Source organism: Myxocyprinus asiaticus, chromosome 26, assembly GCF_019703515.2.
Source record: "Myxocyprinus asiaticus isolate MX2 ecotype Aquarium Trade chromosome 26, UBuf_Myxa_2, whole genome shotgun sequence".
Classification (NCBI taxonomy): Eukaryota; Metazoa; Chordata; class Actinopteri; order Cypriniformes; family Catostomidae; genus Myxocyprinus; species Myxocyprinus asiaticus.
Window position 1 is genome coordinate 11,615,246 of NC_059369.1, and position 18,469 is coordinate 11,633,714.

Genomic DNA, 18,469 nt, shown 5'->3' on the forward strand with positions numbered 1-18,469 from the left:
GCATTTTAATTTTGTCATTAATACAGAAATTGTACTATAATGAATTGAAATTTTGCATTCAGCCGAGGTTCTTATACAATTAGTCCAATTTCTGGAAAAGTTGCCCTGGAGCATCTTGCGGTTAAGTGGGTAGCAGCTAAAGGGCACATTGGTAGTTGTAGTTTCAGGAACCCTTCACTCATTGGCTTTTTTCTCAATAGCTTAAAAAATAAACTCTTGACCTTTCAGTTATGAGCCCAGGCCATTAATCAGTGTTATGACAGGTGCTCATCCTAAAGTCATGTGACACAGAGAAGCAATCTGAGCCACTGCCTGAAGAGTTTTTTTTTTTTTTTTTTGGTTTTATGCAGATGAACCAGAGGTGAAGATCGAGGGTTTTGACGGGAACTGGTACCTGAATCGGCAAAACGTGCAGCTCACATGCAATGCAGACGCCAACCCAGCCGTCACTGTGTACCAGTGGAAATTGTGAGTTACACTCTTGATGAACCAGTCTAGATTACAATCATTTTGTTGTCTGAGCTTATTGACATAATTGGGATGAATAATAAGTGAAAATCTAAGGAATGAATAGTATAGTAAAGAAACAAAGCTACCTGACCCATTTGTAAGTTAACCAAAAAAAAAAAAAAAAAATCATTAAGTATAATTTCCTAACTGTTGATTAAGTATTTAGGATTTAATGCTCATTGTTTTAAAATAGTTCTTCAGTAATTGTTGTCCGTCATACCTACACCTACAAAATACAGGTGCATCCCAATAAATTAGAATGTCGTGGAAAAGTTCATTTATTTCAGTAATTCAACTCAAATTGTGAAACTCGTGTATTAAATAAATTCAGTGCACACAGACTGAAGTAGTTTAAGTCTTTGGTTCTTTTAACTGTGATGATTTTGGCTCACATTTAACAAAAACCCACCAATTCACTATCTCAAAAAATTAGAATACATCATAAGACCAATAAAAAAAAAAAACATTTTTAGTGAATTGTTGGCCTTCTGGAAAGTATGTTCATTTACTGTATATGTACTCAATACTTGGTAGGGGCTCCTTTTGCTTTAATTACTGCCTCAATTCGGCGTGGCATGGAGGTGATCAGTTTGTGGCACTGCTGAGGTGGTATGGAAGCCCAGGTTTCTTTGACAGTGGCCTTCAGCTCATCTGCATTTTTTGGTTTCTTGTTTCTCATTTTCCTCTTGGCAATACCCCATAGATTCTCTATGGGGTTCAGGTCTGGTGAGTTTGCTGGCCAGTCAAGCACACCAACACCATGGTCATTTAACCAACTTTTGGTGCTTTTGGCAGTGTGGGCAGGTGCCAAATCCTGCTGGAAAATGAAATCAGCATCTTTAAAAAGCTGGTCAGCAGAAGGAAGCATGAAGTGCTCCAAAATTTCTTGGTAAATGGGTGCAGTGACTTTGGTTTTCAAAAAACACAATGGACCAACACCAGCAGATGATATTGCACCCCAAATCATCACAGACTGTGGAAACTTAACACTGGACTTCAAGCAACTTGGGCTATGAGCTTCTCCACCCTTCCTCCAGACTCTAGGACCTTGGTTTCCAAATGAAATACAAAACTTGCTCTCATCTGAAAAGAGGACTTTGGACCACTGGGCAACAGTCCAGTTCTTCTTCTCCTTAGCCCAGGTAAGACGCCTCTGATGTTGTCTGTGGTTCAGGAGTGGCTTAACAAGAGGAATACGACAACTGTAGCCAAATTCCTTGACACGTCTGTGTGTGGTGGCTCTTGATGCCTTGACCCCAGCCTCAGTCCATTCCTTGTGAAGTTCATCCAAATTCTTGAATCGATTTTGCTTGACAATCCTCATAAGGCTGCAGCTCTCTTGGTTGGTTGTGCATCTTTTTCTTCCACACTTTTTCCTTCCACTCAACTGTCTGTTTCATTGCTTCTTTGGCAATGAATGTTTGTGGCTTACCCTCCTTGTGAAGGGTGTCAATGATTGTCTTCTGGACAACTGTCAGATCAGCAGTCTTCCCCATGATTGTGTAGCCTAGTGAACCAAACTGAGAGACCATTTTGAAGGCTCAGGAAACCTTTGCAGGTGTTTTGAGTTGATTAGCTGATTGGCATGTCACCATATTCTAATTTAAGATAGTGAATTTGTGGGTTTTTGTTAAATGTGAGCCAAAATCATCACAATTAAAAGAACCAAAGACTTAAACTACTTCAGTCTGTGTGCATTGAATTTATTTAATACACGAGTTTCACAATTTGAGTTGAATTACTGAAATAAATGAACTTTTCCACGACATTCTAATTTATTGAGATGCACCTGTATACTCATTCATTTATTTTACAAGTCAGAACTTTGGACAGACCTACTCATTCTTCATTGTTACTCATATTCATATATAGAATGGTTATAAAGCCATCAAGTCTTTGAAATATCTCAAATTGTATTTGTGTGTGTGTGTGTGTGTGTATATGTATATGTGTATATATTATATAATATATATATATATATTAGGGCTGTAAAATATTGTATGGAATTGTATCGTAGGATACGAGGCTCACTATACAATACCATATGTATTGTACGATACATAAACAAACACATTATAGTGTCATTAAATCCAAGCACCACAACACTGAGAGCTGCAAACAATCTCCTCTGCGGAGAGGCGGCACTGAGTGCTCACAGGAAAAACAAAGCAACAGATCTAGAGTACATAGGTGAGAAGATCAATGGCAAACGGCAAGTAGATTGTAGTGTTACAGCTTGTCAAGTTTGTCAAACAACGGTGTCATGTCCCAGCACTACAGTACATCAAACATGTCATTTTATTTACGTTGACATCACCACGCAAATCGGTGGATTTGCGATACAGAAACAGCAGCAACAGAGTTGAACCTCTCCCAGATGACACGGAGCATGACACTGAGCAGGACGCTCGTAAGTAACAAAAACAAGCTTATTCAAAAATCTGACAGCATGAGAAACCCACGATTACATGAGACTTATTATTTTCTGGTTTTGAAGTCGAAATGTAAATGGGTATGAGCACAACACTTGCACATGCTATAAGCCGGTAATAACGCTGGTAAAGTTTACATGCAAAGTGAAACAGGGGAAGAAGCCAAAAAAAAAAATTATTGTGCTCAAGCTGCAAAATAATTAATAATAATATAATTAATAATAAAAAAAAAAAAAGATTGTGTACATATATCGTAAAGAGTTTTTTTTTTTTTTTCTTCACCACTCCTTTCACCAAGTCACTTCAGCTTGCTCTCTGAGGGCTATGTGTATTGTGAAAATTGAGATACAAATGTAAATGACTAGAGTGCAGACAAATTGATTTTCTCAATTAAAACTTGAAAATTGTTCATGTGAGGTTTTCTCATTACAATCAAACAAAATAAATGCAGTGCTGTTAAGTTACTTTATTATTGAGCTCTGCTTTTTGTTGACAATGTCAGACACTGTTGTGTCATTTATGATTTAAAGACATGTATGTTGAATCCTTGAATAAGTTTGAGAGAAACATTTGTGGGCGCAGTTTTTTTATTTATTTTTTCATTTATTATTGTTTTTAATCATATTGTATCGTATCATGAGGCTTTGTATTGTATCACATCGTGAAATTTGTGTATCGTTACATGCATAATAATATATATATATATATATATATAATATATATGTATAAGTATGTGCACAATTTATTTTTGTCTACAAAACTAATGTCAAGCATGTAAGCAAAAACTTCAAAATAAAAAGGGTTTTAACATCATAAGATCCAGTGGTGTAAATCGGCATCGTCAAACAAAATAAATGACTGATTGGATGAAGAGTTCGCCTCTGAAATGTTCAGTTTGGTGTCATACTACATGACACCATTGATGTGTTATGAGTGATAAGGGAATCATTTCCGTCTGTAAGCTTCTCCTTCATTTAGACGTTAGCACACAATCAAGATAAGTGAAGCTGTATACAATAGCTCTATTCAGAACACACACAGGCATTGACAGCCTTTCAAACAAGATCAAACATGAGAAAATAATCTATGCAATGTTTGCTTTTGAATGTGTACCTAACCAATATGCCAGTATAGAAGAAAAAAAAAAAAAAAAAAATAAGAGAGATAGAAAGTTTGAGACATATTTGTCATTATGAGTCTTGTGATGATGACTGTTGTCGGGTTACTGGCACTACGGATTTGGATACAAACTGTGCTGGCTTAACGTGACATCATTGCTTTTCCTACCAAAAGAACAAGTTGAACACACAGCCTCAGGTCTGTTTTTACAAACCTTTCTGTGGTCACTTTTGGGGAAATAGTTGTTATATTTTAAGTGCTAAACCGACAACTTGAAAGGCACTGTAATACGTTGCTACTACCGGACATATATCACTGAAATTGGTGTCCTGAGAAACAAAAGCTGTTTCTGTGAAAGCTATAGACTCTGTAAACAGCAAAAACATGTCAAGAGCCCCTTTTTAGCCAATAAGAAAAAGTAGCTAATCAAAAATACTCTCTACCTGTGAATCGTTTTGAACATTATGGATCGCTGACACAGGATTGGCAGACATGTCTTTGGTTTTGGAGAGAGAGCTTCTGGTTGGAGGTTAACAAAATGGCTGAAATCACTTACAGCAAGCACTTTAAAGACCAAGCAAAAACTTTGACTACTGGCTGCATCTGCAATGGCCTGAACGGATGCACAAGTGGTAAGCCTAATCCTAGGCTTTTCAACAAATTAGTTAGATTGCCTAATTAAAATTAATAAGACAAGCTGATAAGGTTTATGATGCCCCCAAACAACTTCCCACTCTTGAGGATGACCCATATAACCTTCTGCTTTGACTGAGCTCCCTTGTGCAGTAGTAGATTATTGTGCCACGCCATTGCCATATGCAGTGCACTTAGATGGCAATTAGAAAAGACAGAAATGTCCCGTCATTTGTCACACAGCTAATTCCCATCATGTATTTATGTATGTATGTTAATCTATATGTAAATACCAAACACCCACCAACAATGTTGGCCACAATGGACAAGCTTGTCGTGAGTTACAGTTAAAAATTGAGAAATTATTCAGCCAAAGCAGAGAGATAAATGTGGCAATTTGTCCTGTAATTAGGAAGCGAATGCTCTGAAAGGAAAACATGTCACCGGACTTCAGCTGTGGTGGATTAATAGCTGGCAATGCCCTATGTGTACGGACTCTTTGGACCGGGGTGGGTTTTAATGAGAGAGGATGAGAGAGAGAGAGAGAGAGAGAGAGAAGGAGAGAGGCAAGCATTGAACATTCAGGGCTATTCAGGGTATTAAAGAACACATTTACAGCAGCCAACTCTGTGAAGAGGGGCGAGGGACTAGTGGACGGCGCTATGGTTATTAATAATTGGTATGCTGATACAGCAAGTGAGATGAAAAGAAGAAAAGTAAGGTTGGAAATGAAGTGAAAAGGCCTGAGAAAAGGGAAAAGATGAGGTACAAAGAAGTGAGAACAGGGACTAACTAGATGTTTACATTTTCAGAAAAAAATGTGAGTGGTGCCTGCCCATACAAAACTCACCGCCATGATGCTGGGGTGTTGTGGGTAATCGCCAGGGTGTTGATGAGCAGTTGCTTAGGTGTCCGGAGTGTTTTTTAAGAGCATTGTTGTTTTGTTGCTAGGGCGTTCCTATGCAGTTGCAAGGGCAGGACTCGATGCTAAGGATTTTTTTTCAGTGCTCCAGATTTTATTTGCCCTGCCAAAATTTTCACTGGCCCTAACCAAGGTTATTATCATAAACTAAAAGTAAAACAAAAACTAAATGTAAAAAAAAAAACATTTTTGTAAACTGAAATAAAAATAAAATTCAACATAATTGGAAAAACTGAAACTAAACAAAAATAAATTTTCATGACCTTGAAAAAAATAAAATAAAATAAAAACAAAATATAAAATGTATATATATATATATATATATATATATATATATATATATATATATATATATATATATATATATATATTAATTTTGCGATTAGGTTTTTTAAATTTATTTATTATTATTATTTTTTTTTATCCCCTTTTCTCCCCAATTTGGAATGCCCAATTCCCACTACTTAGTAGGTCCTCGTGGTGGCACAGTTACTCACCTCAATTCGGGTGGTGGAGGACAAGTCTTAGTTGCCTCCGCTTCTGAGGCCGTCAATCTGCGCATCTTATCACGTGGCTCGTTGTGAATGACACAACAGAGACTCCGCATGTGGGGGCTCATGCTACTCTCCGCGATCCACGCACAATTTACCAAGCGCCCCATTGAGAGCGAGAACCACTAATTGCGACCACGAGGAGGTTACCCCACATGACTCTACCCTCCCTAGCAACCGGAACAATTTGGTTGCTTAGGAGACCTGGCTGGAGTTACTCAGCACGCCCTGGATTCGAACTCACGACTCCAGGGGTGGTAGTCAGCGTCAATACTCACTGTGCTACCCAGGCCACAATGCGATTAGGTTTTTAAACCTTTAAACCCGCTATCACCATAACATGAAATGCCGCTAGGTGGTGATAACACTAGCAGATGGCCTATTGCCCTCTTTACATTAGCAAAGACAGAGCGGGAGGGAATCACTACAGTACACCATGGAGAGAAGCAATGCAGGTAAAAAAAACTCGGTCCCAGATTTACGAGTTGTGTCCCGTCATTTCTCTAAAAAATTTTAATAATGTCCCGGTTTCAGCTGTTAGGCTCACTGATTTTTTTTTTCTTTGAAATTAAATATCCTCAGCGTCCTTCTTGGTATTGTGTCTGGTATCGATTGCAGGGAAGGGAAGATATTTTATTGCATTGCACGATGATTCGATGATACTTTCATTCTGTAAATTCGCAGCAATCTGCTCAGAATCTATCTGGTTACCATGACAATGACTCATGCGCTTGGCGCTCTCTGCTGCTATCTGTCATCATCCAACGCAAATTAGAAATGCCCAAATAAAATTGCATGTTCAACAAGCTGATAGAAGCCTATCTGTTTCTTTGCACTGATAGGTCATATCATTATTACACATGTGATATGACATCAAATGGATGGAATAGGCTATATGGAAGTTGTAAATTTACAAATATCTAAAATGTGTTTAAAGTCTTATAAAACAATAAATAATAAAATAAAATAACATTTCAAATACTAAAAGATGTTATATGAATTTAGCTACATATTTTAATACTATATATATATATACAGGTGCATCTCAATAAATTAGAATGTCGTGGAAAAGTTCATTTATTTCAGTAATTCAACTCAAATTGTGAAACTTGTGTATTAAATAAATTCAATGCACACAGACTGAAGTAGTTTAAGTCTTTGGTTATTTTAATTGTGATGATTTTGGCTCACATTTAACAAAAACCCACCAATTCACTATCTCAAAAAATTAGAATATGGTGAAATGCCAATCAGCTAATCAACTCAAAACACCTGCAAAGATTTCCTGAGCCTTCAAAATGGTCTCTCAGTTTGGTTCACTAGGCTACACAGTCATGGGGAAGACTGCTGATCTGACAGTTGTCCAGAAGACAATCATTGACACCCTTCACAAGGAGGGTAAGCTACAAACATTCATTGCCAAAGAAGCTGGCTGTTCACAGAATGCTGTATCCAAGCATGTTAACAGAAAGTTGAGTGGAAGGAAAAAGTGTGGAAGAAAAAGATGCACAACCAACTGAGAGAACCGCAGCCTTATGAGGATTGTCAAGCAAAATCGATTCAAGAATTTGGGTGAACTTCACAAAGAATGGACTGAGGCTGGGGTCAAGGCATCAAGAGCCACCACACACAGACGTGTCAAGGAATTTGGCTATTCCTCTTGTTAAGCCACTCCTGAACCACAGACAACGTCAGAGGCGTCTTACCTGGGCTAAGGAGAAGAAGAACTGGACTGTTGCCCAGTGGTCCAAAGTCCTCTTTTCAGATGAGAGCAAGTTTTGTATTTCATTTGGAAACCAAGGTCCTAGAGTCTGGAGGAAGGGTGGAGAAGCTCATAGCCCAAGTTGCTTGAAGTCCAGTGTTAAGTTTCCACAGTCTGTGATGATTTGGGGTGCAATGTCATCTGCTGGTGTTGGTCCATTGTGTTTTTTGAAAACCAAAGTCACTGCACCCGTTTACCAAGAAATTTTGGAGCACTTCATGCTTCCTTCTGCTGACCAGCTTTTTAAAGATGCTGATTTCATTTTCCAGCAGGATTTGGCACCTGCCCACACTGCCAAAAGCACCAAAAGTTGGTTAAATGACCATGGTGTTGGTGTGCTTGACTGGCCAGCAAACTCACCAGACCTGAACCCCATAGAGAATCTATGGGGTATTGCCAAGAGGAAAATGAGAAACAAGAGACCAAAAAATGCAGATGAGCTGAAGGCCACTGTCAAAGAAACCTGGGCTTCCATACCACCTCAGCAGTGCCACAAACTGATCACCTCCATGCCACGCCAAATTGAGGCAGTAATTAAAGCAAAAGGAGCCCCTACCAAGTATTGAGTACATATACAGTAAATGAACATACTTTCCAGAAGGCCAACAATTCACTAAAAATGTTTTTTTTTTTATTGGTCTTATGATGTATTCTAATTTTTTGAGATAGTGAATTGGTGGGTTTTTGTTAAATGTGAGCCAAAATCATCACAATTAAAAGAACCAAAGACTTAAACTACTTCAGTCTGTGTGCATTGAATTTATTTAATACACGAGTTTCACAATTTGAGTTGAATTACTGAAATAAATGAACTTTTCCAGGACATTCTAATTTATTGAGATGCACCTGTATATATATATATATATATATATATATATATATATATATATATATATATATATTACATTTTTAAGACATTAATTATTCCCCCCAAAATTTTATCACATTTATAATTTATGATTTATGATATAAATTTATCATCATGTGAACCTCAGCCATCCTGCCATTTACTTGTTTTTTTCAGTAAAGTCAAGTCATTTTTATTTGTGTAGTGCTTTTCACAACACACATCGTTTCAAAGCAGCTTTACAGAAAATCATGCTTTAACAGAAAATTAACCTGTAATGTCTCTAATGCCTTAAGAGTCACCATTTTGTAATTTATAAAAATATGATTGTAAATTGTGTCTTTAAATAAATAAATAAATAAGTAAATAAATAATAATTCTATTTAGGACCCCAGTGAGCAAGCCGAAGCTGATCTGTGGCAAGAAACAGAAAACCCCTAAAATTCTTGGTTAATGTAGAGAAGAAAAAAAAGAAGAAGAAAAAAAAAAAAGACTTCAGTGGAGCAGATGATGGGCTCTCAGTCAGCCGTTAAATCATGCTGTCAACTTCTGGGCCCTGTGTAGTGTTTTCACAAGCAGGATCAAAGATTTAGTCACTTAGTCATTTAGTTAATGATTTGATTATTGGCTGAATGCAATAAACATATGAATCTCTGAGAGACGAGACTTGATGCTAAATCGGTTGTGATGTGTAATATACAGTAGGTAGATATTAGGCCTAATCTGTGAATTAAGAGTGTGGATATAAACATGAAATTAGACAACCCAAACAAGACTAGTACTGACTGATACACAGAGCACATAATGAAAATACCTGTTCAGTTTAGAAAAGAAACATGTAACGTGTGTTATGAGGATGATATGAAGAAGACTGATTTAAATGTCATCTTCAAGCTTAACAGCTCTAATTTAGCTTCTATTCATATCAAACGTCTTTATCATTTCGAATTAATGTTTACGCTTTGAAACATCAGGGGAGAGCGGGGCACAAACTAATGCAGGGCTAGTTGTAACACACGTGGTTTAAACGTTTCCACACACGCTGGTAAGGTACAACTTAATTCGTTAGCTGGCATTTTACATAATCTTTTAATTCTCAGCTAGCCAGCAGAAGTGACGAGTCAGGCTTAAATCCCAGATCCGCTGATGGGGCATGTTATAACAATGTGCCCCAATTAGAACAAGCAATATGCAATTCCATGCGGTCAGATATGAAATTTACATAATTCCCCTTAGTGTGTGTGTGCATGTGTGTGTGTGTGTGTGGGTGTGTGATCAATCCATGCATTATTTTGGCCAATGCTGTGGCTTGTTGTAGAATTATTGTCAAGTGTCAAAATTATTGCTGTAATACCTTATGTATGACAAAGTTAATAAATGGCTTATATTGACATAATATTTTAGTTTATGTTCTATTTATTTTAATTAGATCAGATACAGTTGTTAGACGAGGATTTTAAGCTGTCATAATGGTCATGTTACAATGTGCCCCTCAGCTGTTACAACGTGCCCCACCTATGGGGCAAACTCTCCATTGTTGCCAAAGGTTTGCTGGAGGTTCACCACTAACGGTGAAGAGCTGCAAACTTCTGGAAAGCATTTGCGGCGAATCACAAGCTCATTTGCATGTGAAAATAACGAGTGGCAAGTTTGCGGCTAGTTTAGATTTTTTGTAAGGGAGTTTGTTTCATTCAGCACTTCAACTCTAAAGGTGAAATAAAGAGAGAAAATTCGATTTTCTTTACTGTGAGAACAATACTAGCATTATGTCCATTTACGAGAGCGCATGAATGTTAAACAGCGTCTTGCTGCACGGAGAGAAATGATGAGAGAGATGCACGGGGAGAGATGGATTTACAGTCCAACAGAAAGAAACTGTTGATTCCATGTGTTCCAGTGTGGATTACTAATTTTCACCAACATGTTAAAACAAAAAAATTGTGGGAATTTTGTGCACTGCAAGCACGGAATTTATGAGTAATGGAGATCATTAAAATGTCGCATAAGACATGCAATGTCAACTCTAGTGGCGCAGAGCTTTGTGGGTTTGTTCGGATCCCTATCCCTAAGTATGAGCAATAGAAGTAGTAGTGCATACATTACCTTAGAAAGTAACTTTAAAATGCATCTCCTTTAAAAGGCAGGAATTGCTACAAAACAAGAGAGAACAAACAGTGGGAGAAGGTAGATGCAGATAGAGGGGAATGGTTTGATTACAGCGGGAGAGACAGAGAGAGGCAGAGGAGAAGACAGTGATGGGGAGAGATGCAGGTGCCGGTGTGACAGATAAGAGGGGACGGCCACAGCAGCAGTAGAGAGCAGACACTAAATGTGTTCTGAAGGGTCCCCTGGGCACTACTCTGGAGATCATAACCATTCTGTTGCAGAACAGTTCAATCCAGAACAACTATGAATATGCACACACATACACACTAGCTGGAATTCCATCACAAATGTCCAGAAGTCTGTTTCATTGTATAAATACTGAATATTTCACAGTACGCATAAATATCACATAGATACCCTCCTAACATGCACAGAGAAAAAAAGATGGAAAGAAACTTTAGGTGGAGAATGAGAGAGAAGGCAAGTCCATGTTATGCAGTCTGATTAAGCTGAATTGTGTAATTTAAGTACCACTAGCTTCACCAAACGGCATTGAAAAATAAGTGACGGTTTTTAAACATGTTTCCCATTAGTCAGATAAACACATTGTCCCGCCTCCAAACTTGTCCAGTTGGTTGCACCAATGTTGCTGTATCAGGCTGGATGGGATGCTCAAACAGACAAATGTTTTGAAAGTGCCCCAGAACCACACTGTTACGCATTTCGAAGGAACCAACATACGAATAGCCTACTTTTGCAACTATTCAGATAAACCCACCTCAAAATGGATCATACAAATGAAGTGAACTGTGATGGCTCGCTTTACGTGTCAGCCGAAAGTAAAAGATCTGGCTACTCAAGAATGCACAAAATAGAACTCATATTTCAGATACATGTATTATACATTGAAATGTGATATATCTAAACAAACAGCTATCAAACTACTCCCGAGATAATCTTACCATAGACATACAGGAGAGCCATTAACACTCTCACTCAGAGTGTATCTCCAGCCAACTCATTGTGACATTTTTCCTTATCTATTTCTCATCCAGTCTTCCGTCTGCTCGATCTTATCGGCTTTGCAGCATTCAGCATTTAGAGATACACATTATACCTTTCCATGCTTTTGGGTTGGATTCTGTCAGATAGGCCCCGTCCTGAACCAGTAGATAAATATAGCAGTTTGGCAAGGAAAGAGTGATATTAGCTAGATTTAACAAATATGTTTACTATCACTGTTAGAAACAATACAACTCAAATTAGGAGATACATTTTTAAATTGTCTGAAGAAAGATTTAGTGCTGTGTTTCACTGAGGGTCATGCAGTTGTGTATTTGATCATTAAGAACGTTAACATGCACAATCTTACACCGATTATGCGTAAACTGAGAACTTGTAAGGTTATGTAAATGCCTTCAATGGTTTCCTTTATTGGAGTAAAGTTATAAATCACTGTAACACATTGCCTGAGTCGCTTTTATAAAATGGTGGCAACAGCAGTATGAGAAAAGTAATGTTTTTCATTAGTCTAACCTTATGTATGTTCACGCCTTGTTAGAATTATTGTTAATTGAATATTGTAAATGGAGCTGTTCACATCCTCGGACTAAGAAATAATTGGTTTCCAAGGCAACGCTCATAATGCCAAAATTGGTACAGTTGTGCATTTGGGTGCATCAAATAGATTTTAGAGCCAGAACTATCTGCCCTATAATTGATATTTTAGTAGTCAGTGCTTAAGCGTGATCAGTTCTATTCTAAAACGTTAACTTGACCTAATTTCTACCATGCTTTCTATACTCACCCCCTTGTCGGCTTTAATAAATGATGCATTTCATTGTTTGGAAAGCTTTAGTACTGGCGGATCATTCATTTTGTATTGCCTACGCTAAGAACACAAACATTAAAGGAATAGTTCACCCAAAAATGAAAATTTGCTGACAATTTACTCACCCAGCAGGCCATCCAAGATGTATCTGAGTTTCTTTCTTCATCAAAACAGAATTTAAGACTTTTAGGATTTCATTTCAGGCCGCCTCCTCTAAACAATGCAAGTGAATGTCCTCCATTTTTTGACGGTCCAAAATGCATATTTAGGGTGCATCAAAATAATCCACATGACTCCAGTTGACAAATCTTCTGAACACAAATGATTGATTATTTTGAGAAACAAAACAATACTTATATACTTTTTAACTACAAATGTTCGCTTCCGTACATCTCTGTGACGTGCGCTCATGAGAGGGATGACGTAAACTCGTTGGTATGGTCACGCGTCACATGGAGGAGGAGTCAGGAAGCGCGTATTTGATTCACCCTAAATATGCATTTTGGACCGTCAAAAAATGGAGTACATTCACTTGCATTGTTTAGAGGAGGAGGCCTGAAATGAAATCCTAAAAGTCTTAAATTCTGTTTTGATGAAGAAAGAAACTCTGGCCTGAGGGTGAGTAAATTATCAGCAATTTCTTTTTTTTTTTTTTTTTTGGGTGAACTATTCCTTTAATAGGTTCCAGGTTGAAGGTTTCTTAGAAAGGACACTGTTGGTCACCCTGACCATGAAAGACGAGGCAGGGCAGGTCTCATTAAGGTGAAAGGAAGGGACTTCTTATTTCTTAAGATGTAACAAGATGAACTGAAGGTGCCTGGGGAGGCATTATTATACTGATCTCTGATAAGAGGCAAAGAGAACATCTGCCACTGGAACGTCAAAGATTGTGACCTCTGTCTAGCTTCAGAGGAAGAACATGGCAGGTCTAGACCTGCTGGGCAGCTGAACCATGAAGAGTCCAAAATTAGATGACACTCAGGTAGGATGGTGTCATTAAAGACCCCATGAAATGACTTAACAAGTGCAGTTTTCTGGCCTGTGTTGACATATTTCCTGTTGAAACAAGACATTTGGGTGGAGCATATAGAAGGGATTGTCTCCCCTTTTTTTAAATAGCCAATAGGCTTTAGTTATGTCACATACATCTAGCCGGTCCCACTGCAGCATGCAACTAGAGTTTTCTCTCTGAAACCCTCCTCCCCACCACCAAATGTCTAGATCTGGGATTATATTTATGTCTGATTGTGAAGCAGCAGTATGTCTTACATGCTTGACACTGCATGTCTGTGTATGTTTTAACAGTAAGAAGTCTTCATACTTGCTCTGCAACAGCAGCATAAGCAAAACTAGTCTGCCAAGAAAACCTACTAACTAATCCATTGTATTATTTAAAAACTGATTCCAAAAGTTGTCGTGACAGAACTCCAATTCTGATTTAATGGGGTCTTTAATGTCTGATGAAGAGCAGCATGTAAGTGGGATACCACATTTCTCACTTGTTCTGCTTGTCCTGGTCTCTTGGGGCCCAACGTCAGCTAACACATACCAAAACTGAAAGCGTAGCAGCAAAATAACACCTTTTTTTTCTCCACATGACATCTCTTCTTTGTGCCTTTGTTTGTTTTTATCATCTCAGAGGACTCCTTCAGTCCTAAGGTAATATTAAAGCCTGTAAGGGCCCATATAGTCATTGTGTACAACCGCTCTATGTCTGCGGTGTTTTCCTTGAAGGATGCCTGGCTCAGTTTGTTTTAACACTGCTGATTGAATCTGTCCTCATAATTACTGTTGTTCTGCAGATAGTGTCAAAGCCCCACATCCCAAACCTCCCTAACATTGGTTGATTTAATCTCTCAAATTTGTTTCCATACAGATGGAATAAAACATGTCATCTGTATGTTTTTCTTAGGCTCAATGGATCTCTTCCCAACAATATTGAAATCAAGAACAACACCCTGTTCTTCAAAGGCCCAGTGACCTATGAGCTTGGAGGAACATACGTCTGCGACGCCACCAATAGCATTGGCACACGCTCTGGATTGGTAGAGGTCAACATTACGGGTAAGTGGTGTGGCGGATGCTTATCTGAGCTACCTTGTGCATGTGTTAATGCTGGGATAGCTTTAACTGGGGCTCAGCCGATTGTAGTTCCAGAAATGTGAGTACTGTAGGGGTAGAACATTTCAAGTCCTATAACAACCTCAGTTACAATGACACAATGGCCTGCAGTGACCTCAAAAAGTATTAGGATACACATCAAACCAAAATATCAAACTAAGTATCATTGAAAATAATAATGATAATGATAATAATGATAAATAATAATAATAATAATCATAATAATCATAATAAAAGTGCTCTTTTTGCAAAAATAAGTACGGTTTTAAATGCTAAAACAATAAACTGTTTAAAATGAAAATAAAAAGTGTTTGGTCACTTTTGGGTTGTCAAACATTAGTGGAACATGTCCATAGGTAATAGAGGTCGACCGATACAGTATATCGGTGCCGATAGTTGCTTTTTGGAACTATCGGTTATCGGCAAAAATCAATGCCAATAGTTTCTGATAGCTCATACTGTATTTACAGTCCATATGACAATGTTTACTATGTTTCTATTGTAATGCATTGTAGATGATTGTAAGAGTGCATGTTTTGTTTCCCTTATGTGTTTGTGTAAAATGAAAGCACAGAATTTTCAAAATAAGAGTCCCAGGTGTATTTCTGGCTTGTTTATAGTTAAAAGTCCCATGTTATGTAGCAAATATTTTTATTATTGGGATTTTGGTTGCGTAATAAAGACATATGTGATTTTATTTACTCAGGGCTCTTGTTGCCCCTATGCCATTATCACAGTAATTAAAGACTAAGAATAAATGTGTTATTATTGTTTTTATTTTTACATTCAATATATCCATTTTTTAAAACTACTGGATGGTTATCTGCCTTTTCCCACTACCTTAGTTATAGCTACTGGCAAAATTCGGACCTCTGATAGATAATGTAATGAATTAAATCGGTGGTTACTTTGCTAGGTCACCTGCGTGAATTTAAGGGAAGCTGACTTCAAATATTCACTAAAATTACCTTGAGACCAGCTGATTAAAGGTGATTGCAAAAATGGCTCAGGAAAGTGAAGTTAGTTTTGAGAAAAGGTCTAGCATCGTTTGTTGCCAGATGCCACTTGGTTTAATATCTAATGCAATGACATTCATTCATTTGAAGTGTTTACTAAGGATCCAAATACTTTCTGAGGCCACTGTAGACTGGATACACATGAACTTACACATGCACACTCTGCGTCCTGCATGTTCAAACCTGCAGATGGGTCAGTCCAGGAGAATTTTTTGCACAGTTCTGCAGGTGTGGGGGTTTGCCTCCTTCCCACCTACGGTCGCAACCTGACAGCAGAGAGGAAGAAAATGCTGTCTGTTCCTTCTCTTTCATTTTGCAACGTCACATCATACAACCGGCAGTGCTGCCAGCAACCACAACATTCGCTCACACACACTGACAGATGCAGAGATACAGAATAAAGTGCCTTATCATTTTCTCCTCAAAATAATATCACAGTTTTGTTGGCTCTTTAGTACTGATCACAGGCACTTTGCTGCAAACTCACATTTCTGCGAGCTACTTTTGCCTCCCACTTCTTCTTCGTCGTCGTCTCTGCCTTTTTTAGGTGAAAACAAGAGTTGCTAATGAAAACAGAACAAAACTGGAGCCAGTCTTTTGCCTTTCCACTGATTGTCTGGTAAAACAGCTGTAGTTCGATCAGCAATTTTTTCAATACATTAAGAACCAAAGATGGTAATCAAAGGTCGTAATTCTGCATTAGATTGCCGAGCAGAACCTCTAATCTGCAATTGTTGAAAAGTGCTGTGGCTGCCGCAGTTTTGTTCTGATAATGATTTGTTCGCCTGTATCTCTCTTTGCTTGGATGAAAAGTTTCTAACATGCATTCATTGCAAAAAACATTTTCTTTTTTAGTAGTTTTCTTTTGTTTTCAAGTAAAATAGTTAAATGTCCTTAAAACAATTTTTTTTTTTTTTTTTTTTTTTTACTTTTCTCACCCCATTTCTTTCCATTTTCTTGTTTTAGTCATAAACCTCGCAATATTTTGTTAGAATTATGCTTAAAACAAGAAATTGCCAGTGGGCTGAGAAGCATTCAGGATATATTATATGAAAACAAGTCTTGATATCTTATGCAATATTGACTCTCAAATTTCTTTCTGGAAAACAAGACAAACATGCTGATTAAGACACTGATTGTTTACACTGTTGCTCTGCATGCTTAAGTCTCCTCCATTGTTTGGCGTGTGAAAGCAACGGTTTGGCTTTTCTCTGACATAATTTGTATTTGTGTGCATGGGCGTGTTTGTGTGTAAGCTAGTAAACCTTTGTCATCTCGCTGTGTCTCAGCTGGTGTTTCTATAGTCGATGCAGTCCTCCCGTTCCATCGCAGGTTTTGATGACATGCTCCGTGGGCACGGGCAAAGCGTTAATGGAAGTCTGAATGGCTGATATTGAATGAGAAGTGGAGGAAGAAAGTATTCTGCAGGAATGACATTTCTGGTGCTGATATGTATTGAGCACCTCTGCTTTGGGAGAGATGGTGTTGATAGTTTTTCGAAATTGCAGTACAGGAAATGGCGCAATAGTTCACAATGTGCTTCCCAGAGGAACATTTTATTGCTCAGAGAGGTTGCTCTTTTGTAGCTTTTTTTCTAAATATTAGAAATAATGAGTAGGAATAAAAATGTCCAATTGTTGACAGAGTACAAAGCGTTAAAAACTAATGTGGATAGCATAACTCAGATAATTTGTTCTTGGTAGAATGTGATGATGAATGTCTGGGTATATATTGAAATGTGACCCTCATGTCATTCCAAACTCGTATGAATGTGCAATGGACAACAACATTTTCATTGAAAAAAAATCTTAAATTTCATCAATTTCTTATGCCTTTAGAAGACTTGGAATAGGATGGATGAGCCTCATGGACTACTTTTATGGTACTTTTGGGTATTTTTTAAGCTTTAAAGTGAGTCTCCATCCACTGCCATTATATTGAAAAGACAGATCAAGATTAAAACAGTAAGAAATCACAGAAGAAAGAAAATAATATGGGTTTGGAACAGTGACAGATATTCACTTTTCTTTTAAGGAACAATATTTGCCACTTGAGCTAAATTTCAGGAGCATTGTATTTTATTTTTTTTTTATTATTATTTTTTTTTTTTTTTACTACTATAATTGTATTTTACCTTTGAATTTAATCAGTTCAATCAGTATTTTTAGTAACTTAAAATATATCATCATCATCATTTGGTATCACCATCAAATCAGTATTTATGTGATGATATGTTTAACTACAAGAATAAAATATTAGGAAATACGTAGAAAATACAGAAATACAAATACAGTTAGAGGCATTAAATACTGGGGAAATGTTTTGCCCCACATTTTGAATTTTGGGGGTAATGTTCAACACTTTTTGAGGCATTTTTGTCCCAAGCCCCCATGCATTTCTGACTCTGGTTTAGTACAACATAAGCATAGGTAAATGATGTGAACTATTCCTTTAAGTAAAAGTTTCTGTTTGCTCTCCATTCAGTGGCATTGCTGTCTAGGAGAAACAGCTGAAGCGTTTAAGATATCTCATTTGTGATTTGTCTTTCCTATGAGTTCACCTCACAGGGTATTTTATAGAAGATTTTTCTCTAAAACTACATTCTCATAAAGTTACACA

At 37.5% G+C, this 18,469-nt stretch overlaps 1 protein-coding gene across 2 annotated transcripts in view; it reads left to right on the forward strand.

Moving 5' to 3' along the window:
• nectin1b (nectin cell adhesion molecule 1b) overlaps window positions 1-18,469 on the forward strand; it is a 166,835-nt gene that overhangs the window by 112,185 nt on the left and 36,181 nt on the right. For both annotated transcript variants that reach the window (XM_051656300.1, XM_051656301.1), the window contains exons 4-5: window positions 351-468; window positions 14,626-14,777. In XM_051656300.1, coding sequence (XP_051512260.1) covers window positions 351-468; window positions 14,626-14,777 — 270 coding nt within the window. The remainder of the gene's footprint in view (window positions 1-350; window positions 469-14,625; window positions 14,778-18,469) is intronic.